The sequence below is a fragment of the Chiloscyllium punctatum genome, chromosome 10 (genome assembly GCF_047496795.1).
Source record: "Chiloscyllium punctatum isolate Juve2018m chromosome 10, sChiPun1.3, whole genome shotgun sequence".
Classification (NCBI taxonomy): domain Eukaryota; kingdom Metazoa; phylum Chordata; class Chondrichthyes; order Orectolobiformes; family Hemiscylliidae; genus Chiloscyllium; species Chiloscyllium punctatum.
The window spans coordinates 24,688,790-24,713,249 of NC_092748.1; the positions used below are offsets into that span (position 1 = coordinate 24,688,790).

General features: G+C 43.4%; 1 protein-coding gene across 2 annotated transcripts in view; it reads right to left on the reverse strand.

Annotated features, from left to right (window-relative positions):
• lss (lanosterol synthase (2,3-oxidosqualene-lanosterol cyclase)) overlaps positions 1 to 24,460 on the reverse strand; it is a 122,207-nt gene that overhangs the window by 54,876 nt on the left and 42,871 nt on the right. For both annotated transcript variants that reach the window (XM_072578721.1, XM_072578722.1), the window contains 2 exons: positions 15,209 to 15,280; positions 9,618 to 9,668 (listed from right to left, as the gene is read on the reverse strand). In XM_072578721.1, the coding sequence (XP_072434822.1) occupies positions 9,618 to 9,668; positions 15,209 to 15,280 (123 nt within the window). The remainder of the gene's footprint in view (positions 1 to 9,617; positions 9,669 to 15,208; positions 15,281 to 24,460) is intronic.

Below are 24,460 nucleotides of genomic sequence, written 5' to 3' on the forward strand. Positions count from 1 at the left end.
CAGTAAAGTTACAATGAGCACTTCCTCTCTCTTGATGGGGAGCATGGGAGGGAAGCATTGTGATGGCTGAACTGTTACAGAAGGAACATATGGAGTAAAGAAAGGAACAGGAGCACTATAGCCTACCACAGACCCTCCATTTCTTGAACTTGCTATTTCATACTGCTCAACCAACTACCAACCCATGTTCCAAATTTACCTCCAATACTGTTCATCCTGACTTCTTGCTAACAATCTTTTGTGAAATGCCTTCTCAAAGTGTATGTAGACAATATTTACAGTAATTTTTCTATTCACACAGATGACCTTGGGCTGGATCCTTAAATCCCAACCTCCTCAAATCCATGTTGACGCATCTTGGTCATATAATTCCTTAGCAATTTTGGCAATTTCAGGCAATGGGTCAGTTTACCATCAAGGAATGACACAGTCAGCCATATATGTGCTGTGTCTTCATTGTAACGTCTTGTGTTCCTTGCACATATACACTCAGGTCTTTCTGACAATCAACATTTACAAGTTTCTTAACTTTCAAAACATATTCTGTATTTCTATTCAAATTACCAAAATAAATATTCCTCATACCTTCTATTTGTTGCCCACTCACTTTACCTTTCTTGAGCTTTTTGCGGTCTGGTGTCCTCCTTACATTCCCCCCTACTGCATGTCAACAGACTTAAGATATATTACTGTCTGCCTTTTCATCAGCTTCGTGATCTTCCATAGTTCACAGCCTGCCAATTTGAAAATTTCTCCCTGCTTCCTGATTGTACCAACCCCCAGTCCGGGCTAATATACCACCCCAGCTCATGGAACCCTAACCAAATGCATTTTGGAAATCTAAGGATATTATAATGGTTTTCCTTTATCTATCTTACTAGTCACATTCTTAAAAATCTCTGATAAATTTGGCAAATAGGATTTCTCTTCCATAAAACCATGCTCACTGGTTCGAATCATACTATGCTTTTCCAAGCACTTTGTCACAGATTCCACATGACTGATGTCAGAATAGGTAGCACAATGTTTTGTCTCGGTCTTTTGACTCATGGTTTTACATTTGTTCACTCACAATCTTGCTGGATCATTCTGGAATCTCGGGAATTTTGGAAGAATTGTTCTTACATTTGGCTACTCTCTTCCTTTTTACATACAGTACTTGTTTAAGCTTTTATAATCTGTGACTGTTCTTGCCAGTTTACTCTCCTTCTGCTTTTCACTCTTTTCTCTCCTTTGAACTGGTCCTTAGCTGGTTTCAAAAACACTTCCAATCCTCAAACTTATTATTATTCTTAACAAATTATCAGTCTTTTAATTTAATGCTATCCTTAACTACATGGATGGATCTGACTGAGTTTTGGCTATCAATATTTTTGTTGGAAGATTTTGAACAGCTTCTTTTAATGTTTCGACAAATCATTTACCACTTTACCTTTTAAACTATTGACCAGATTAACTGTAGCCGGTTCTCCTCTCATACTGCTGTAATTGGCCAAGTTTAAGATTGTTGCTTGTGTTTTCAGTAAGCCACTTTCAAACTTAATATGTAAGTCAATGGAACTAGGATCACTCGATCTTCTACTATGACATCACTAGTCCATCCTTTCTCCATGGCACAATTCTAGATTGAAAACTACTTTCTCCCTACTTGATCTTCAACTGATTGTTCCAAACAGCTATCACAAAAGTATCCTTTGAACTTATCTTCCTGACCGCATTGCTGATTCAATTTGTCCAAACTATATTAGAAGTCCCCAAAACTATTACAGTGTGCTTGTTAGTAGCTCCAATAATTTTTTTGTTTAATGCGCCATCCAATTGTTTAATTCTTATTAGGGAGCCTAAATTCTCCTTTACCATGGTTTTCAGATCATTCTATTCTTGACCTCCACCCAAACTGAATCTACTTCCTGATTTGAGCCTAATTCATAGAACATAGAACAATACAGCACAGAACAGACCCTTCGGCCCACGATGTTGTGCCGAAATTTGTCCTAGCTTAAGCACCTATCCATGGACCTATCCAATTGCCGCTTAAAGGTCACCAATGATTCTGACTCTGCCACTCCCACAGGCAGCGCATTCCATGCCCCCACCACTCTCTGGGTAAAGAAACTACCCCTGACATCCCCCCTATACCTTCCACCCTTCACCTTAAATTTATGTCCCCTTGTAAAACTCTGTTGTACCGGGGAAATAGTCTCTAACTGTCGACTCTATCTATTCCCCTGATCATCTTATAAACCTTTATCAAGTCACCCCTCATCCTTCGCCGTTCCAATGAGAAAAGGTCGAGCAATCTCAACCTATCCTCGAACGACCTGTTCTCCATTCCAGGCAACATCCTGGTAAATCTCCTCTGCACCCTCTCCAAAGCTTCCACATCTTTCCTAAAGTGAGGCAACCAGAACTGCACACAGTACTCCAAATGTGGCCTTACCAAGGTCCTGTACAGCTGCATCATCACTTCACGACTCTTGAATTCAATCCCTCTGGTAATGAACGCTAATACACCATAGACCTTCTTACAAGCTCCATCCACCTCAATGGCAACTTTTAAAGAGCTATGAACATAGACCCCAAGATCCCTCTGCTCCTCCACCTTACTAAGAACCTGACTGTTAACCCTGTATTCCGCATTCTTATTTGTCCTTCCAAAATGGACAACCACACACTTGACAGGGTTGAACTCCATCTGCCACTCCTCAGCCCAGCTCTGCATCATATCTAAGTCCATTTGCAGCCGACTCTCATTCTTGACGTTATGACATTCTTTATTATCAGGGTTATTCCTCCTTTTCCATTTGGTTTCTTTTCGAAAAATTTAAATATTTATTTTCCAACCTGGCCATCTTGTTACCATGTATTTGTAGTGGTGATTAGATCTAAACCAAGTATGTAAATCATTGCTTCATAGCACAATACTTAGGCATTGCTAAAATGAGACACAAGGTTGCTGCTTTTATGTTGCTCTCATCAGGATGTGCATGCAAAAGAGACTGGATGCATCCACGATTCCTTTCCCAATCAAAAGGTACAATATGTGTACAAATTACATAAAACATAAATATATTACATCAATTTAGCACATAAAAGATGGGCATGTGGAAAATAAGGACAAAAAGTGTCAAGAGATAAATGGATAATAACACCCCTAAAGTAATTAGTGAATAACCATGAAGGAAAAGCTGGCAATGGTTGTATGCCTCGCTCTGTCTGAGCACCCTATGATCTGCCTGTACCACCCTCAAAACAAAGCTTTTCACTGTACTCAAGTACACGTAACTACAATAAATCAAATCAAGGATAAATGTGAAAACGTTCGACAGAAGAATATCCAACAATACTGTCTTTGGGACCAGCAGAGGTGATTGTACAGAGGTGGGATGAGAAAAAGTTTTGAAAATATTCAGTATTGGTAATAGTTGAGAGGGAAGTCCTGCTGTAGCTGTACATGCATTGGTCAGACTCCTGTATAACATCTTGGACTCCTTACATAAGGAGGCACAGATATGCATTGGAAGTAGCTCAAGAAGTTTCATTTGGCTGACTGCTCTGATGAGAGTGCAGGTTAACTCAAGTTGGGCCCAACCTCCATCGTGATTCAAAGAATGAGAGGTGATATTATTGAAACAAAGTTTCTGAGAAGGCTTGGCAGAGAGAATGTACAACATTTGCTAAATAATCTTGACTACACCAGGAATTAGACCAGATTAATATTATTAGTTGGGCTTACAGAGCTGCATTTGTGCATGCCAGACTGTGTCTTAATTAGGCAAATAGAATTTGTACAAACAATGACATTTCATTTCCCAATGAAAGAGATGCAATCTCTGCAAAAATTCATTGCAATACTTTGACCAATCCCCTTGACTAGTCCAAATTCGGTGGGTGCTAGGGAAAGACAAATGGAATATTGACATTTATTTCAAAAGGAACAGTACATAAAAACAGGGAGATTTTGCTACAACTATAGAAAGCACTAATCAGGTGACAACTGGAATACTGTCAACAGTTTTTGGCCCCTTATCTTAGGAAAGATATACTGACATTGGAGGCAACCCGAGAAGGTTTACTAAGCTGATGTTGTGTTTGCAAGGCTTTTCTAATGAGGAGAGGTTGAGTAGTTGGCTTGTGTTCATTTGAGTTTAGATGAATGAGAAGAAACCTTATTGAAACATACAAGATTCTTGGGGGATAATACAGAGCTGCAGATACTGGAGATCTGAAACGAAAACAGAAATTCTTGGAGAAACTCAGCATTAATGGGGAGAAAGAAGAGTTAATGTTTCAAGTCCAGTGACTCAAGTCAGATGAAGAGTTACAAGACTCAAGCTTTTTAGGGAACATGATAGATACAGAGAAATTAGTTGTAGAGTTCAACAGCACAGGAAAAGGTCCTTTGGCCCATCATATCTATCTGCTCAAATACATCCTCCAAACTATTCTAACCCTATTTTCCAGCACCTGGCCCTCAGTCTCGTATGCCTTGGTTGTTTCTTCCTTTGGGAGAGATTAGGACCAGAGAGCATCATCTGAGAATAAGGGGACAGCCATTTAAGATCGAAATGAGAAGGAATTTCTTTAGATTATATTTTAAATTTTGTTGTCACATGTATTCAAGTACAGAATTACAGTGAAAAGTGTATAATGTGAAAACACACGGCAGCCATCTCAGGCACCAAGGTACCTAGGTACACAGTAGTAAGAGAAATGAAAGTTAAAACATTACTTCACAGAATAGTGGAAAAATAAAGAAATAATGTAATAGTTAACATTAAAGTCTTTCACCGTTTCAACTAGGAAAATAAAGGAATATGTTGAGAGAGTAGGCAAAGTAACTGTTGATCAGTCAACTTTGTGAAGATTCAGAGAGCTTAATCTCTCAGAGGATAGTGAATCTGTGGAATTCTTTAGCAGAAAGAGTTGTCAAAGCTGGGCCATTAACTATAGCCAGGGCTGGGAGAGAAAGATTTTTAATCAGTAAATGAATCAAGGGTTATAGAGAAAAAACACAGGTAAGTGGAGTTAATTATCAGACCCCCTGCGGCCGTTTCCCTCAAGAACAAGTATACCGTTTTGGATACTTGTGGGGGGCGGGGGGGGAAAGACTTACCAGGGGTAAGCAATGGGGTTCAGGCCTCTGGCACGGAGCCTGTCCCCGTTGCTCATAAAGGAAGGGTGGAGAAGAGCAGAGCAATAGTTTTTAGATTAGATTAGATTAGATTAGATTACTTACAGTGTGGAAACAGGCCCTTCGGCCCAACAAGTCCACACCGCCCCGCCGAAGCGTAACCCACCCATACCCCTACATCCAAATCTGCATTTACCTCTTACCTAACACTATGGGCAATTTAGCTTGGCCAATTCACCTGGCCTGCACATCTTTGGACTGTGGGAGGAAACCGGAGCACCCGGAGGAAACCCACGCAGACACGGGGAGAACGTGCAAACTCCACACAGTCAGTCGCCTGAGGCGGGAAATGAACCCGGGTCTCAGGCGCTGTGAGGCAGCAGTGCTAACCACTGTTATTGGGGACTCGATAGTTCGAGGCACAGATAGGCGGTTTTGTGGGGGCGAGAGAGACTCATGTTTGGTATGTTGCCTCCCAGGTGCATAGGGTGCGTGACGTCTCTGATCATGTTTTCCAGGTCCTTAAGGGGGAGGGGGAGCAGCCCGAAGTTGTGATCCACATTGGCACCAACGACATAGGTAGGAGGAGGGCTGAGGATGTTAGACAGGCTTTCAGGGAGCTAGGTTGGAAGCTCAGAGTTAGAACAAACAGAGTTGTTGTCTCTGGTTTGTTACCCGTGCCACGTGATAGAGAGTCAAGGAATAGGGAAAGAGAACAGTTAAATGTGTGGCTACAGGGATGGTGCAGGAGGGAGGGATTCCGGTATCTGGATAACTGGGGTTCTTTCTGGGGAAGGTGGGACCTCTATAAACAGGATGGTCTACACCTGAACCTGAGGGGCACCAGTATCCTTGGGGGGAGGTTTGCTAGTGTTCTTGGGGAGGTTTAAACTAACTCTGCAGGGGCATGGGAACCTAGACTGTAGCTTTAGGGTGCAGGACCTGGAGTGTAGGGAGGTTAAGAACATGGCATCAATCTCAAAGGAGGGTGCCTGTAAACAGGAAAGTGGCTTGAAGTGTGTATACTTCAATGCAAGAACAATACGAAATAAGGTAGGTGAACTTGCAGTGTGGGTTGGTACCTGGGATTTTGATGTTGTGGCTATTATGGAGACATGGGTAGAACAGGGACAGGATTGGCTGTTGCAGGTTCCAGGGTTTAAATGTTTTAGTAGGATCAGAGGTGGGGGTAAAAGAGGGGGAGGTGTGGCATTGCTTGTCAAAGATAGTATTACAGCGGTGGAAAGGACGATGGATGAAGACTCGCCATCTGAGGTGGTTTGGGCTGAGGTTAGGAATAGGAAAGGTGAGGTCACCCTGTTAGGAGTTTTCTACAGGCCTCCTAATAGTCCGAGAGACATAGAAGAAAGGATTGCGAGGATGATTCAGGAGAAGAGTGAAAGTAATAGGGTGGTTGTTATGGGGGACTTTAACTTTCCTGATATTGATTGAGAGAGCTATAGCTTGAGTTCATTAATGGGTCAGTGTTTATCCAATGTGTGCAGGAGGGTTTCCTGACACAATATGTAGACAGGCCAACAAGAGATGAGGCCATACTGGATTTGGTTCTGGGTAATGAACCAGGCCAGGTGTTAGAATTGGAGGTAGGTGAGCACTTTGGGGACAGTGACCACAATTCGGTGACTTTTACTCTAGTGATAAGTGTGCATTGCAGGGCAAGAGTTATAGCTGGGGGCAGGGAAATTATGATGCGGTGAGGCATGACTTAGGATGCGTGGCTTGGAAAAGTAGGCTTCAAGGCAAGGGCGCAATTGATATGTGGAGCTTGTTCAAGGAGCAACTATTGAGTGTCCTTGATAAGTATGTACCTGTCAGGCAGGAAGGAAAGGGTCGTGTGAGGGAGCCGTGGTTTAATAAGGAATTGGAATCCCTTGTTAAAGGGAAGAGGGCGGCCTATGTAAAGATGAGGCGTGAAGGTTCAACTGGGGAGATTGAGAGTTATAAGGTAGCCAGGAAGGAGCTGAAGAGAGAGCTAAGAGCAGCAAGGAGGGGACATGAAAAGTTCTTAGTTGGTAGGATTAGGGAAAACCCAAAGGCTTTCTATAGGTATGTCAGGAATAAAAGAATGACTAGGGTAGGAATAGGTCCAGTCAAGGATAGTAGTGGGAAGTTGCGTGTGGAGGCTGAAGAGATTGGGGAGACACTGAATGAATACTTTTCGTCAGTATTCACTCAGGAACAGGACATTGTTGCCGATGTGAATACTGAGTCACAAGTAATTAGAATAGACGGCTTTGAGGTATGTAGGGAAGAGGTGTTGGAAATTCTGGAAAGGGTGAAAATAGAGAAGTCCCCTGGGCCTGATGGCATTTATCCTAGGAATCTCTGGGAAGCAAGGGATTGCAGAGCCGTTGGCCTTGATTTTTATGTCCTTGTTGTCTACAGGAATAGTGCCAGAAGACTGGAGGATAGCAAATGTGGTTCCCTTGTTCAAGAAGGGGAGTAGGGATAACCCTAGTAACTATAGGTCGGTGAGCCTCACTTCTGTTGTGGGCAAAGTCTTAGAGAGAATTGTAAGGGATAGGATTTATGAACATCTGGTTAGGAATAATGTGATCAGGGATAGTCAGCATGGTTTTGTGAAGAGCAGATCGTGCCTCACAAACCTTATTGAATTCTTTGAGAAGGTGACTAAGGAGGTGGACTAGGGGAAAGCGGTAGATGTGGTGTATATGGATTTTAGGAAGGCATTTGATAAGGTTCCCCATGGTGGGCTACTGCAAAAAAATACGGAGGTATGGCATTGAGGGTGAGTTGGAGGTTTGGATTAGGAATTGGCTGGCTGGAAAAAGACAGAGGATAGTAGTTGATGGTAAAGGTTCGTCTTGGAGTGCAGTTACTAGCGGTGTTCCGCTAGGACCTGTTTTGGGACCATTGCTGTTTGTCATTTTTATAAATGACCTAGAGGAGGGGCTAGAAGGTTGGGTGAGCAAGTTTGTGGATGATACGAAAGTCGGTGGAGTTGTTGACAGTGAGGAAGGATGTGGCAGGTTACAGTGGGATATAGATAAGCTGCAGAGCTGGGCAGAAAGGTGGCAAATGGAGTTCAATGTAGGTAAGTGTGAAGTGATTCACTTTGGTAAGAGTAACAAGAGGATGGGGTACTGGGCTAATGGTCGGATACTTGGTAGTGTGGATGAGCAGAGGGATCTTGGTGTCCATGTACACAGATCTCTGAAAGTTGCCACCCAGGTAAATCGTGTGGTGAAGAAGGCATATGGCGTACTGGCTTTTATTGGTAGAGGAATAGAGTTCCGGAGTCCTGAGGTCATGTTGCAGTTGTATAAGACACTGGTGTGGCCGCATCTGGAGTATTGTGTTCAGTTTTGGTCGCCATACTTATAGGAAGGATGTAGAGGCACTGGAACGGGTGCAGAGGAGGTTTACCAGGATGTTGCCTGGTATGGTAGGAAGATCGTATGAGGAAAGGCTGAGGCACTTGGGGCTGTTTTCATTGGAGAAAAGAAAGTTTAGGGGTGACTTGATAGAGGTGTACAAGATGATTAGGGGTTTAGATAGGGTTGACCATGAGAACCTTTTTCCACGTATGGAGTGAGCTATTACGAGGGGGCATAGCTTTAAATTAAGGGGTGGTAGGTATAGGACAGATGTTAGGGGTAGATTCTTTACTCAGCGAGTCGTGAGTTCATGGAATGTCCTGCCATGAACTGGTGGACTCTCCCTCTTTATGGGCATTTAAACGGGCATTGGATAGGCGTATGGAGGATAGTGGGCTAGGATCGGCACAACATCGAGGGCCAAAGGGCCTGTATTTTTCTATGTTCTGTGTTCTAGATCAGCTATGATCTCATTGAGTTGCAGAGCAGACTCAATGAGCTGAATCGCCTTTTTCTGCTCCTATGTCTTATGGTCTGAGAAACAAGATTGATGGCAAACAGTTCCTGATGCAGCGTCATGCCAATGATTTCCTGAAAAATCAGCACTCTTTGTATGCTGTATAAACTGATGCTCCTTTTGCAGGACTGGTTTCTTGCCATCTAGGCCTGATGAGTTCAAGACAAACAGCTTTGACTGTATTCCTTTTCGCAATGTTGTTACGTCTTCGATGAGCTATAATTTCCTACAGCTCAAAGACAGCATTGCCTTTTAGCATTGTCTCAAAGAAAGCTTTGGCCACAAAGCTTTGGCCACACTTCGGGCACAGACTTCAAATTCAGTGGCTGTTTGCTCACTTTAGGCTTCAGGAATCACCCCTCCATCGCCAATCCCCATCATTGAGACAACCTTTTACACATGATGTGCCACGAAAATATAAAAAGCTGTTCACTTCCAGAGTTCTGATCTTGAAAGAGAGACACTACGCAGTTTCAAACCACAGGAAATCTATCGGAATCATTAACCACATGGATTGCGGGACAAAATGTCTTGGGTCAGAAGGAACACGAAAGGAACATATCAGTGAATGTATGAGCTTGTGAATCAACATGCAAAAACAAATTACCTTACTCATTTGACGGTAATACTTATCATAATCTGGAGGATTGTCTTGAACCTATAAATAAAAAACAGAAAATTTCAAAGATGGCGAATGTTGCTGTTTATTCACTTTCTGATTGGCTTAGTTTCTCTCCCCTTTCTCTCTGGTTTCATTAAAGAGACATAGTCTAGCACGCAGTTTCAATCATAAACCCCAATTAATTGATTCCTGAGAGTGTGGACATGCTTCCCTTGCTAAATATAAATCTTGGGGTATTGTAAACTCTGATCCTGAGCTCTGCCACTCAGCAAAGGTTGCAAGTAGTGCCAATCTACGATCTCTCCAACAATGTTCTGATTGTCTGGTGCTTGCCTCCTTTTGGTATTTTCTTGTGCAAAGTAATACAGTTAGTGAATGGGATCTTGTCGCTGGCTCACATTGGAAATAAATCTTTAATTTCTGAGAGAACTTAAGGAGCATAAACATATAGAACTTGAAGCTAAATCAATGTATTTTTTTTTAACGTGGTGAGCAAGGGCGGAGAGATGAAGGATCACCAATCAGAGGTGCCTGAGTGGAGACAGAATGAGGGAGGGAGTATGGGATCCCAATATCCTGGAGAATGAGGAACAGGAACAGTAGGAAGCTGAGAGGGAGCAAGTTTTAGTCATAGACATCTACAGCATAGAAAAAAAACGCCCTTACGTCCATCACATCTATGTCAGTCAAAAACTACTTAACTATTCTTAATCCCAGTTTCCAGCACGTGGCCCAATGCCTTGACATCCTATCAGTGCTGATAGGGAATTCAGGACCGAGTTCTAAGTAAACAGTGTATGTCTGCTTTCATGAGTGGGCAAATGAGAAGATGGAGCCTAAGGATTCCCAGGAACCATCACAAACCCCGATGCACACACAATTTGCAGAGGACCAAGCATCGTCACGCTGTGAAGCTGGGAAGAGCATTCCTGCGAGGTCCCAGTCTGTAGAATGTCAATGAAAAATAAACTTCCCCAAATGTTCCTTTAGCCAGTTACTCAGGGTGTGCCATAAACATATAAACCGTTGTTCATTGCTCGAGATCTTTGTGGATTGCTGTTAAGCTGTAAAAAACTAGTCTGATCTGATGTTGAAACCCCTCCACTTCTTTTATCCACACATTTTGCCAATGGGTCCTAAAACAGGTGTACGACGTTGTCGACCAGTGTAAATTGATCCAACATCGATTTCAGACTGCTGTCAATGGTACCCCAAGTAGTCAGACCCCTGCCACTAGTGCAGATTTGATACAAAACTCAATCAGAAATTAGTGTTTACTGAGCCCATATTACTTAAATGGGTGGAACGCATCCCAACCAGTATTCCAATGTGTTCAAGTAACTTCTAATGAACATGGTCCATACCAAGTCCTAGAAAGTTCATATAAACTGAAAAAGAAAAAAATTATGATGTATGCAGCACCTTCCTGGACTACCAGACATTCCATATACTTGACAGCTAATTCATAATGCTGGAAGAGGAGTCAATGTTGTTATGTAGGAAATGTAGCAGCCTGTTTGAGAACAGAAACCTCTTACAAAGAACAAGGTGGCATCAACCAACTGGATTTTACGATGTTAACTGAGGGATAACCTGGACACCCATGACACCTCACCTGCTCTTTTTTGAACTACTGTCACAGGATTTGTTTACTATATTGGAGGGCAGATGGGACTTTGGTTAAGTGTCTCATCTGCAAAATGGCACCTCCGACAATGTAGCACTCCCTTTATCCTGCACTGGAACCTCGGCCTAAATTGGCATATTTGGGTCCTGGAGAGAGACTTGAATTCAAATCCTTCTGACTCAGAGGGAGGACAGGTACCAACTGCAGGTTCTGGGATTTAGATGTTTCAGTAAGAACAGAGAAGATAGTAAAAGAGGGGAGGTGTGGCATTGTTAGTCAAGGACAGTAATACAGTGGCAGAAAGGACATTTGAGGACTCGCCTACTGAGGTAGTATGGGCTGAGGTTAGAAACAGGAAAGGAGGTCACCCTGTTGGGAGTTTTCTATAGGCCTCTGAATTGTTCCAGAGATATAGAGGAAAGGATACCAAAGATTATTCTGGACAGGAGAGAGAGTGACAGGGTAGTTGTTATGGGGGACATTAACTTTCCAAATACTGACAGGAAATACTATAGTTCAAGTACTTTTAGATGGGTCAGCTTTTGTCCAACGTGTACAGGAGGGCTTCCTAACACAGGATGTAGACAGGCCAACAAGGGGCGAGGGCCACATTGGATTTGGTACTGGGCAATGAACCAGGCCAGGTGTTAGATTTGGAGATAGGTGAGCACTTCGGTGATACTGAGCACCATTCAGTTATGTTTATTTCAGCGATGGAAAGGAATAGGTATATAACACAGGGCAAGAATTATTGCTGCAAAAAGGCAATTATAATGTGATTAGGCAAGATTCAGGATGCATAGAATGGGGAAGGAAATTGCAGGGGATGGGCACAATAGAAATGTAGAGCTTATTCAAAGAACAGCTATTGTGTGTCCTTGATAAGTATGTACCTGTGAGGCAGGGAAAAAGTGGTCGAGTGAGGGAGCCGTGGTTTACTAAAGAAGTTGAATCTCTTGTCAAGAGGAAGAAGGCGGCTTATGTTAGGATGAGAGACAAAGTCTCAGTTAGGGCACTTGAGAGTTACAAGTTAGCCAGGAAAGATCCAAAGAGGGAGCTAAGAAGAGCCAGGAAGGGACATGAGAAGTCATTGGCAAATAGGATCAAGGAAAACCATAAAGCTTTCTACAGGTAAATCAGAAATAAAAGAATGACTAGAGTAAGATTAAGGCCAATCAAGGACAGTAGTGGGAAGCTGTGCGTAGAGTCGGAGGAGATAGGAGAAGCACTAAATGAATATTTTTCATCAGTATTCACACTGGAAAAAGACAATGCTGTCAGAGAATACTGAGATACAGGCTATTAGAGTAGATGGGATTGAGGTCCACAAGGAGGAGGTGTTAACAATTCTGGAAAGTATGAAAATAGATAAGTTCCCTGGGCTGGATGGAATTTTCCTCTGATTCCCTGGGAAGCCAGGAAAGAGACAGCAGAGCCTTTGGCTTTGATCTTTATGTCGTCACTGTCTACAGGAATAGTGCCCAAAGACTAGAGGATAGCAAATGTCCCCTTGTTCAAGAAGGGGAGTAGAGACAACCCTGGTAATTATAGACCAATGAGCCTTACTTCGGTTGAGGATAAAGTGTTGGAAAAGAGATAGGATTTATAATCAGCTAGAGAGTAATAAGTTGCTTAGGGGTAGTCAACACAATTTTGTGAAGGATAGGTCATTCCTCACAAACCTTATTGAATTCTTTGAGAAGGTGACCAAACAAGTGGGTGAGGGCAAAGCGGTTGATGTGGTGTATATGGATTTCAGTAAGGCAGATAAGGTTCCTCACGGCAGGCTATTGCACAAAATACAAAGGTATGGGATTGAGCATGATTTAGCGGTTTGGATGAGAAATTGGTTAGCTGAAAGGAGAGAGGGTAGTAGTTGATGGGAAATGTTCATCCTGGAGCTCAGTTACTAGTGGTATACCACAAGGATCGGATTTGGCGCCATTGCTGTTTGTCATTTTTTAAATGACCTAGAGGAAGGTGTAGAAGGATGGGTTAGTACAGTTCTGATCACCGCATTATACAAAGGGCGTTGCAGCTTTGGAAAGGGTTCAGAGGAAAGGCTGAGGGACTTGAGACAGTTTTCATTAGAGAGAAGGTTGAGAGGTGACTTGATTGAGACATAAGATAATCAGAGGGTTAGGTAGGGTGAACAGTGAGATCCTTTTTCCTTGGATGGTGATGGCTAGCACGAGAGGACATAGCTTTAAATTGAGGGTTCATAGATATAGCAGGTCAGGCAGCATCCAAGGAGCAGGAGAATCGATGTTTCGGGCATGAGCCCTTCTTCAGGAATGAGGAAAGTGTGTCCAGCAGGCTAAGATAAAAGGTAGGGAGGAGGGAATTGGGGGAGAGGCATTGGAAATGCGATAGGTGGAAGGAGGTCAAGGTGAGAGTGATAGGCCGGAGTGGGGGTGGGGGCGGAGAAGTCAGGAAGAAGATTGCAGGTTAGGAAGGCGGTGCTGAGTTCGAGGGATTTGACTGAGACAAGGTGGGGGGAAGGGGAAATGAGGAAACTGGAGAAATCTGAGTTCATCCCTTGTGGTTGGAGGGTTCCTAGGCAGAAGATGAGGCGTTCTTCCTCCAACCGTCATGTTGCTATGGTCTGGTGATGGAGGAGTCCAAAGACCTGCATGTCCTTGGTGGAAGGGGCTGAAGGGCCTTTTCCATTTGACTCCTTGAGCCACCATTAGGATCATGGCTGAACATTGGGCTCAATATCCTCATCTTGATCTCCCCGATGTCCTTTGATTCCTTTAGCTACAAGAGCTCTATCTACCTCCTCCTTGAAAATGCTATTAGAGCATAACATTCTTGTGATCAGAGTAACCTGCAGTTTGCTCTCCAAACCTATGTTGTACCTGAACAATAACTTCTTGCAATTTGTGTTACAGGATTCCCATATCTCTCTGAATACTATTATTCACTTGTCTCCTGCATTCTAAATAATATTTTGCCTACCTATTCTTCATGTAAAGGAGACATTTCCAAACACCCACACATTATACAATATTTGCCACCAGTTTGCCCCATCACTAATTCATCTACATCATATTACATTCTGCTCACAAGTTTCTTTCCCAAGTAAATTTGTACTGTCAGCAAACTTTGATATATTACACTCAAAGGTTCCTCAAAGTCGTGGATTTAGTTTGCATACTATTAAAGTACAAGTAAAGCCTCATAGCCTTGACTGGTTACAGTTTGCAAATCCAGAAATGACCAGCTTGTTCCGACCCTGTTGCCTGTCTGTAAACCAACCCTCATGCAATGCTCATACATGCCTCAATCCCATCAGCCTGAATGTAAAACTATTTACCACCTCAAAATCCCAAAACAATACATCCACTGGTTCTCCATTACCCACTTTCCAGTGAAGCCCTGACAAAAAAGTTCTGGCATTTTCAAACACCATTCCTTTTCATTCTCTTGCAATTTCCCAAGGAATTTGTCACCATTATTAGCATGAGGTAAACTAGCCTTTTTATGGCTCAAAATCCCACAATTCCTGGTATATTTGTTGTCTTGTCTAATTTGACAACAATGAACAACAGACAATAGGTGCAGGAGTAGGCCATTCTGCCCTTCGAGCCACACTACATCTGTTATAACAGCTCTGTCATTTCCTGATTCGCCATTCTAATTCCTTTTGTCTCAGTTGTAAAGGACCCACAATAACAATCACTACTCTTTTCCTTTATACAAAGCTTAAAAAGTCCTCAAAAATCTATTTCCTACTACGTGGTTCTCCATCAATTTTTCCCACTTTATCAATTCCTTAGTCACCTTTAGATGTTTTCAAAAAAATGCTTTCAATTTTTGGAGCTAATCTTTTTGGCAATGACATAACCTGCTTCTTCTAGTCTAATGCTACCCTGACTTTCACTCGTTCGCTATGGCAGTGTCACTTTGTTCCGCGGAATTTTAGCCTCCCAATATCTGACCTTACCTGAGAGATTCGGAAATACTCATGGGCGTGTTGGAGACAGGCCGTGAATTCCGGAATGTCCTGAGCTCCTGCCTGTATCAATGAAAAGTGTCACAAATTAGCAGACCGCCTAAAGAATCAAAGAAAATTCACATGTCTAGTGCCAAGAGACAGTACTATCAATGCCCTGCCCATGGGGGGGGTCAGGATAAATAGACCAGGCAAAAAAAATTGTTTTTTCTTTGTAGAATACCTGCAACGTTGGAGTTAAATAGTTACATGTGAACAGGGGGTAGAAGGAAGCCATTTGACCTTGTGCCGGCTCTGCCATTCAATAAGATCTTAGCTGATTATTTTACATTTCCACATACCTCATTAACATTGCTCATCAAAAATCATTTCCTCTCTGCCTTAAGAAAATTCAAAGGCTCTGCTTCCACCAACGTTTGCCGAAGTGAATTCTAAAGACTCACAACCTTCTCAGATCAAGTGATTTTGCTTCATGTCCTTTTTATTAAATCAAAATCTGCAGCATTATGTGCTAGTGTTTCAGCAAGAGGCCACTTCATTGAAAGAAAACAAAATACGATCGACCAAAACAGGTCTCAGCCTGGGATTGGATTGTTTCATGTTACGATTAGCTGAGATCACAACACATTTCGGAGTGGGTTACTTTGCGGAGGGTCGATGTGAACTTGTTAAGGACAGCGCAGTGGCTCAGGGGATAGCACTGCTACCTCACAGTGCCAGGGACCCAGATTCAATTCTACCCTTGGGTGACTGTCTGTGTGGACTTTGCACATTCTCCCTGTGGTGACATGGGTTTCCTCCAGGTGCTCTGGTTTCCTCCCACAGTCCAAAGATGTGCAGGTCAGGTGGATTGGCCATGCTAAATTGCCCAATAGTCTCCAGGGGTGTGCACCCTTGTTGGATTAGCCACGGGAAATGCAGGATTATGGGGATAGAATGGGGTGCTGGGTCTGGAGGGGATGCTCGCCAGAGAGTTGGTGCAGATTAATTATGCCAAATTGACTCTTTCTGAGGCAGCACGGTGGCTCAGTGGTTAGCACTGCAGCCTCACAGCGCCAGGGACCCAGGTTCGATTCTGGCCTTGGGTGACTGTCTGTGTGGAGTTTGCACATTCTCCCTGTGTCTGCATGGGTTTCCTTCCACAATCCAAAAACGTGCAGGTTAGGTGAATTGGTCATGCTAATTACCCATGCTGTTTGGGAATGTGTTGTTTAGGTGCATTAGTCAGGGGTAAATACAGAGTGGGGGAATGGGTGGGTTACTCTTTGGAGGGTCAGTGTGGACTTGCTGGGCCGAAGAGCCTGTTTCCACTCTGTGGGGATTGTAATCTCAAATCTCATGTTCCGTTTGAATGATTGCATAATTGTGATAGTGTGTGTGCGAGACAACTGTTAAGGGAATGGGGAACGATGTCACCCTCAGAAAAGAACATGTTTGGCATACATGTATGCCCACTACGGGCCGGAGTCTGAAACAAAACAAAATTGTCGACAAATGGGTGAAATGGATACAATGAATTGAGAAGTAATTCCCACCTGATGGCATATTTAAATGCGATTGCACAAAACAATTGGCACAAACTTTGAGAAAAACAAAAACGAAAAGGAAACCAAGACACCAGGTTTTGGTGCTGCATTTACTGTTAACTCTTTGTGGTCTGTATTGAATGTACGTTTGTTTGGTGGTGGTTAAATGTTATGTGGTGTAATATTTGTTTTTTCATTCCCTGGAACTTGAGATCGGGGAATGTTTTAAATTTAGTTTGCATTTTGGGAATCGAGGATCCAACACAATCTGTGCCTGTGCCAGTGCAGAACATGCATGGTTAATGTAATGTCCTTCTAAGGGACTATCAGTGATAATGTAAAGCAAAATCTGCAACAAAATGTTGATTTTAAAAATTGGCTCATAAAGCTTGGTAAAAATTTACCTCTTGGAATTGGAATTTATCACATTTGGGATTTCATTTCCTGGCCACAGTGAACTACCAAATATTGTTTTAATATGTAAATTAACATCTTTAATTCTGGATGATACGATTTTCTCATTTGCAAATGTACTTTGCGAAAATTGGAAGTTTGGAAATGCAAGCCTGTTTGAACAAAATTCTGGTGAAATGTTCTAAAATCTGAGAAAACTGATGAGGATGTGGTGGCATTACTTTGAACGATATTTGGGTTTTGAAGGAAATGCAGGAACCTTGTAGGTGCTGTTGTAAATGGGTTGCAATCATATCTGAAGCAAATGTTCTGTACTGACTGTATAGGACAGGAAACTAAGGGTCTGAATAAAATCTTGAGTATCCTGCAACATTGACAGTGTTAATTACAGCTCCAGGAGCAAAGAAAAAGAAATAATCTGATCACATCTTTGTTGCTGATGGAGCTAGACTACACCATAGACCCCACTTGACCAATGTGGACGGAGGCAGGGGATGTAGCCATGTTAGCAGAAGGGGGTAAACTGAGACCTTGTCATAATGTGGCCAATATGGCCATCGGTCCCGAGAGTATCTGAACAAGTCACAGGGGAATGTAGAGCACTTTAGTGTCTCCAATCCCATTGCCCTTTTGCATCGGTCACAATAGCAGGCATGGAGTTGACAATCCCAGATAAAGGACTGCTCACGTTAATCCTTCTAATGTTGTATTTTTGGGAAACTCTCGCGCTGATCTTGTGGCCAATGCAGCAATCACAGAACAGTTTGGGACTGTGGTACACCCATACATTGCCCCTTCTGCCCATGATAATGTTCTCGAGGGAAGGGGCGGAATGATGACTTTTCAATCAGAATTCAGCACTGCAAAACAATCTGCCTGGAAGATTGCAGTATATGTCCAACAACTGAATGGGTTATGGGTGTCCCACTATGGCCGCGTGGTAGCACCCTCTGCCTTCTTAGCCTGGCTTGCCCACATGTGTCACCACTTTACACATGCAGGCAAAGGGGGTGCGAATGGTATTGTACAACAATCTTGCCATGCGCCAGGCTTCATGACTACAGCTGAAAACAATAAATGCCAAATGTATGGAATGTGAAACATTTAGTACAGGAAAAACTCTAAGCGTTAAGCCTGCTTCACAGCCCTAACCATGGGGCCCCTTTGCGCATCTGCAAATGGACATTATTCGAATGCTTAAATACGTGGGTTTTAGTTATGCATTAGTTATTTTAGATGCATTCTCCAGGTGGGTGGAAGCTTACCCTACTGGAAAGAATGATTCCAGAACGTTGGCCAAGATCTTGCTTTGAGACTTTGCACTCCGTTTCGGAGTGCCAGAACAAATATCAAATGGCAAAGGACTGACCTTTACAGGACAATTAGTTAAGGAACTGCTTAAAGGGCGACAGAGAAAACATCACCTGTCTTACCCATATCACTTCACTCAACTGAAGCAGTAGAAAGGCACAACAGAATTTTAAAAAAAAGAAACAAAGCTATGTGGGGAAACCAGCTGGAATAGTCAGAAACACTACCTATCATACTTATGTTAATAAGATCAAGTCCTAACAGAGTAATGACACTGTCCCCTCATGAAATAATAATGGGTTGACCAATTAGACTGCCAATAAATACTCGTTGTACTTCCAAGCAAATGAACATCCAAAGCATGGATTAAATCCTATTGAATTATTGTTTGACCTTAACTAAAATCTCTTAATGCCTTCCATTCACAGGAAGTGGGAGCTCAAAAGGAAGCCATTAAGGAAAGCTGCCACATATACCAGCGTGTTTGTGAAATTGTTCCGCCAAAAGATCTGTTTGGAATCCAGGTGGGAAGGGGCATACCAAGTACTATTCGTGACACACACACAGCGGTGAAGATAGAAGGAAAGGCCATGTGGATCCACGCATCACCACACGAAGCCAGCACCAATGCCAACCCGAGAGTGGCCAGATAAAGCAAAGAACACCCAAAGACTGTTACCCTGAATGCTTAACAATTGCATCACAGTTAAAAATGCTTGGGAGATTGCTATCTGTTCTTTACATGACCTTACAGTGCCAGGTCGATCCAGCCCAAGTATCTGGGCCAGATCAGTTTTATGAAATTTTAAGAACCCCCTTGGAACACCTAGTTGCAAGGTTGAGTTATTCCTATGCAGAAGCCCATAAGAAAAAACAGCTGCTGAGTGTTTGATCTGTACCCATCCGTTGAACACGAGTGAGATACAATCTGTTTTTGATAACGTTGCATGGAGAGAAAGAGGGGTTGTGGGAGCACACCCCAAAGGGGGGCCACACCTATGATTGCTTCTGGGGTTGGTATAAGCCCCATCACAACATGATGCAGAGATCCTCACAGTTCCAGATGACCTTCCGAATACTGTGATTGCAACACCATTGGAATGGGACCGTTGTTGGGTGATAGGACCTATAACCAATATACTACACCTGAACCCCCAGTTTGGCAGCAAATGGGACTTACAGGGTATGTGGGGACAGGGCATTCCCTTGGCTGCCAGGTCAACCTGTCTTTTGTTTCAGAGTATTGCCACTCCCTAAACCATGGCAGGGACACTGCTACTCAGGTAAAATGATCCTGCAGGTGTACGCCATACTGCATTTGACAGTCATAAAGCCATTAAAAACAATGTTCATGGAATTACAATGACACCAGTGGACAAGGGCTCTGACAGGTTGGGCCTGGTACATGTCCCTTATGTAACCACACCAAGACGTATGCTGGTTCTCCAGAGGAGCCGTACTGTTATACCTGTATAACAGACAAGTCTGAGAATATCTCTGACCTCGCCCATTCATATTCAGGCCCAGGCAGAGCACATTTGAAAAGCTGGTCAATCGTTCAGGCCTTGGCCAAAAGGGGAAATTGGGTAAGCTCAATTGTTCAATGGTGTATCAAGGTACTGTTCCTGATCATGGTGGTGTTGATCCTGATCGGGCTATCACAGCCCTTCGCATGGCTGTGTAAAAAAGCTACAAGCAGGGTCACGGTCCAACAGGTGATCATACCCAGAAGATAAGGATGTAGAATTCCAAAGACTGACTCAGGTTGAGTTCAAAGGTTGTCCTTTCAGGACATAAAGGGAGTAGTGTGAAAGGATTCAAAAACGGGGCTACAGTATAAGCTATTTGAGAGCAGGGACAGTAAAATGTGCAGCTAAACACATAGACAAGGTAGGGTTATCCAGACCTGGTTCCACTTAAGCAAAGAAACATGTTGCCTAGCACGTATGCAAGCGAAGGTAGCTTATCGTAACTTCTCCCTTTTGAATGAGACAAGAGGATCTGTAAACCACATTCAACTTGTGTTACAGAAGCTTAAGGTAAATGATGTAATGGTAAGTGCCACATACCAAAATTTGAAAATCAATATGCAATTGGTCAATAAGAAGAAACCAATATATGATTGACGTGTATGTGTTATGGAAATATGACTGGTACCGCCAAGAGGCAGAGTCACCAAGCGAGGGTGACTGTTGGCCCTGTAAGGTTGTGTGTGCGCGCGCATGTGCGTGTGCGTGACAAACACAAGAATACCTAACAATGACAGATCAATTTACAGGATTGGTGTTGTGGTGCAATGAGAACAACCTCTCTCTCAAAGTCAGCCAAACTAAAGAGTTGATCATTGACTTAAGAAAGAGAGGAGGAGAACATGCCCCTATCCACATATCAGAGAACTGAGGTTGAGGATGAAAAGCGTCAAGTCCCTCAGAGTGATGATAACCAACAACCTGTTTGGGACTTCCCATGCAGATGTGAAAGTCAAGGCGGCATTAGAATGCCTCTTCCTCCTCAGGCTGCTCAGGAAATTTGGCATATACGGAATGACACTCACCAACTTCTACAGATGCACCATTGAAAGCATACTGTCCGAGTGCACAACGGCCTGGTATGGCAACAGCTCTGCCCAGGATTGTAAGAAACTACAGCAGGTGGCATTCACAGACTGGACCATCTAGGAAGTCAACCTTCCATCCATGGACTCTGTTTATGTGGCTGGCTGACACTGAAAGGCTGCCAACATCATCAAAGACCCATCACACCCCGGTAATGATCGCTGACAACCTCTTCCTTCAGGCACAAAATACAGATGCCTGAACACTTGCACCAGCAGGTTCAGGAACAGCTTCTTCCCGGCCATTATTAGACTGCTGCATGGACTCTCCAGCCTCAAATAACACTGATCTTGTCAATGTTGATCTTGGCTAGTGCACGTCCTGTGCAGTGTAACCTATATGCCTCTGTTGAAGTGTTTTTGATCTATACTATGATCTGCTTGCACTGCTTGTAAACAAATCTTTTCACTGTACAGTATTTTGGTACATGTGTCAAAAATCAATCAATCAATCAATCAAAGGGAATCATGGGCCAATCCATAGCAGATGGACTGCAGTGTTTCAAGAAGGCAGCTCAATGCCACCGTCTCAAGGGCAATTAGGGACAGGCAATAAAAGCTGGCCACCCAGCGATACCCACATTCCACAAATAAATAGAGGGGAGAAAAAAACAATATGAGTATCGGAGATCAGGACTATTTTCCGGAGGGGTACTAATATCCTGGGTGGAAGGTTTAAACTAGTTTGGCAGGGGGATGGAAACCAGAGCTACGGATGAGAGAATGAGGTAGCTGGTGAACAGACCGATATAGCATGCAGAGAGTCTGTGAGGAGGGATAGACAGTTGACAGGGCAAAGTTGCAGTCAGTGTGATGGGCTGAAGTGTGTCCATTTTAATGCAAGTAGTATCAGGAATAAGAGTGACGAACACAGAGCATGGATCAATACTTGGATCTATGATGTTGTGGCCATTACAGAGACTTGGATATCACAGGGGCAAGAATGGTTGTTGGATGTGCCAGGGTTAGATATTCCAAAGGACGTAGGGAGGGAGATAAAAGAGGTGGGGGAGTGGCATTGCTAATCAGGGGTAGTACAACAGTTGCAGAAAGGGAAGTTGTCGAGAAGGGTTTGTCTACTGAGTCAGTACAGGTGGAAGTCAGAAACAGGAAAGGAGCAGTTACTTATTTGGGAAATTTCTATAGTCTCTTTAGTAGCAACAGAGACACGGAGGAGCAGATTTTGGAAAGGTGCTGAAGTAACAGGGTTGTTGTCACGGGTGACTTCAACTTCCCTAATATTGATTGGAATGTCTTCAGTGCAAATAGTTTGAATGAAGCAGATTTTATCAGGTGCATCCAGGAAAGATTCCTGACTCAATCTGTAGATAATGTGAGGGGAGGCCATATTTGATTTGGTGCTGGACAATGAACCAGGTCAGGTGTCAGATCTCTCAGTAGGGGAGCATTTCGATGATAGTGATCACAACATCCTTACCTTTACTATAATCATAAAGCATATGGTATGGCATATTTAATTGGGGGAGGGGGAATTACAATGTTGTTAGGTAGGAATGGTGGAACATAAATTGGGAATAGATATTCTCTGGGAAATGCACGACAGAAATGTGGAGGTTATTTAGGGGGCACTTGCTGCGAGTGCTGGATAGGTTTGTCCCATTGAGACAAGGAAGGGATGGTAGGGTTGAAGGAACCTTGGATGACAAGAGATGCGGAACATCTAGTCAAGAGGAAGAAGGAAGCTTTTTTAAGGTTGAGGAGGCAAGGATCAGACAGGGCTCTAGAGGGTTACAACATGGCCAGGAAGGAACTGAAGAATGGACTTAGACGAGCTCGAAGGAGACACAAAAAAGCCTTGGCATCAGGATTAAGGAAAACCCCGAGGTGTTCTACACTTATGTGAGGAACAAGAGGATGGCCAGAGTGAGGGTAGGGCTGATCGAGGGTAGTGGAGGGAACTTGTGAGTGGAATCAGAGGTGGTAGGGGAGGTCCTCAATGAATCAGATGATCAGAGGAATAGATAGAGTAGACAGTCAGAAACTTTTTCCCCGGGTACAACAGAGTGTTACAAGGGGACATAAATTTAAGGTGAAGGGTGGAAGGTATAGGGGAGATGTCAGGGGTGGGTTCTTCACCCAGAGAGTGGTGGGGGCATGGAATGCGCTGCCCGTGGGAGTGGTAGAGTCAGATTCATTGGCGACCTTTAAGCGGCATTTGGATAGGTACATGGATGGGTGCTTAATCTAGGATAGAAGTTCGGCACAACATCGTGGGCCGAAGGGCCTGTTCTGTGCTGTATTGTTCTATGTTCTATGTTCTATGAATACTTTGCTTCACTATTCACTAGTGAGGGGGACCTTGTCATTTGTGAGGACAGCGTGCAACAGGCCGATATGCTCAAACAGGTTGATGTCAAGAAGGAGGATGTGCTGGAAGTTTGAAAAACATGAGGATAGATAAATTCCCTGGGCCAGAAGCAATATACTCAAGGTTACTACGGGAAGCGAGGGAAGAGATTGCTGTGCCTTTGGCAATGATCTTTGTGTCCTCACTGTCTGCTGGAGTAGTATCAGATGATTGGAGGGAGGCAGATGTATTGCCTTGTTCAAGAAAGGGAATAGGTATAATCCTGGGAATTAGTCTTACATTGGTGGTGGACAAATTATTGGACAAGGTTCTGAGAAACAGGATTTATGATTACTTGGGAAAGCATAGCTTGATTAGAGAGTCAGCATGGCATTGAGGGGGGGTCAGGTCATGCCTCTCAAGCCTTACTGAGTTCATTGAGGATGTGACAAAACACAGTGATGAAGGTAGAGCAGTGAATGTGGTGGATGTGGATTTTAGCAAGGCTTTTGATAAGGTTCCCCATGGTAGGCTCATTCAGAAAGTAAGGAGGCATGGGATACAGGGAAATTTGGCTGTCTGGATACAGAATTAGAAGACAGTGGTAGTTGATAGAAAGTATTCAGCCTGGAGCTCTGTCACCAGTGGTGTTCTGCGGGATCGGTTCTGAGACTTCTGCTCTTTGTAATTTTTATAAATGACTTGAATGAGGAAGTGAAAGGGTGGGTTAGTACGTTTGCCAGTGACATGAAGGTTGGTGGAGTTGTGGATAGTGTTGTAGGTTGCAACCGGATATTGACAGGACGCAGAACTGGGCTGAGAAATGGCTGATAGAGTTCAACCTGGAAAAGTGTGAAGTGATTCATTTTGGAAGGCTGAATTTGAATGCAGCTTACAGAGTTACAGGCACAATTCTTGGCAATGTGGAGGAACAGAGGGATCTTGGAGTCCACGTCCATAGATCCCTCAAAGTTGCCACCTAAGTTGATAGAGTTGTTAAGCAGGTGTATGATGTGTTGATTTTTGTTAGAAGGGAGATTGAGTTTAAGAGCCGCGAGGTTATGCTGCAG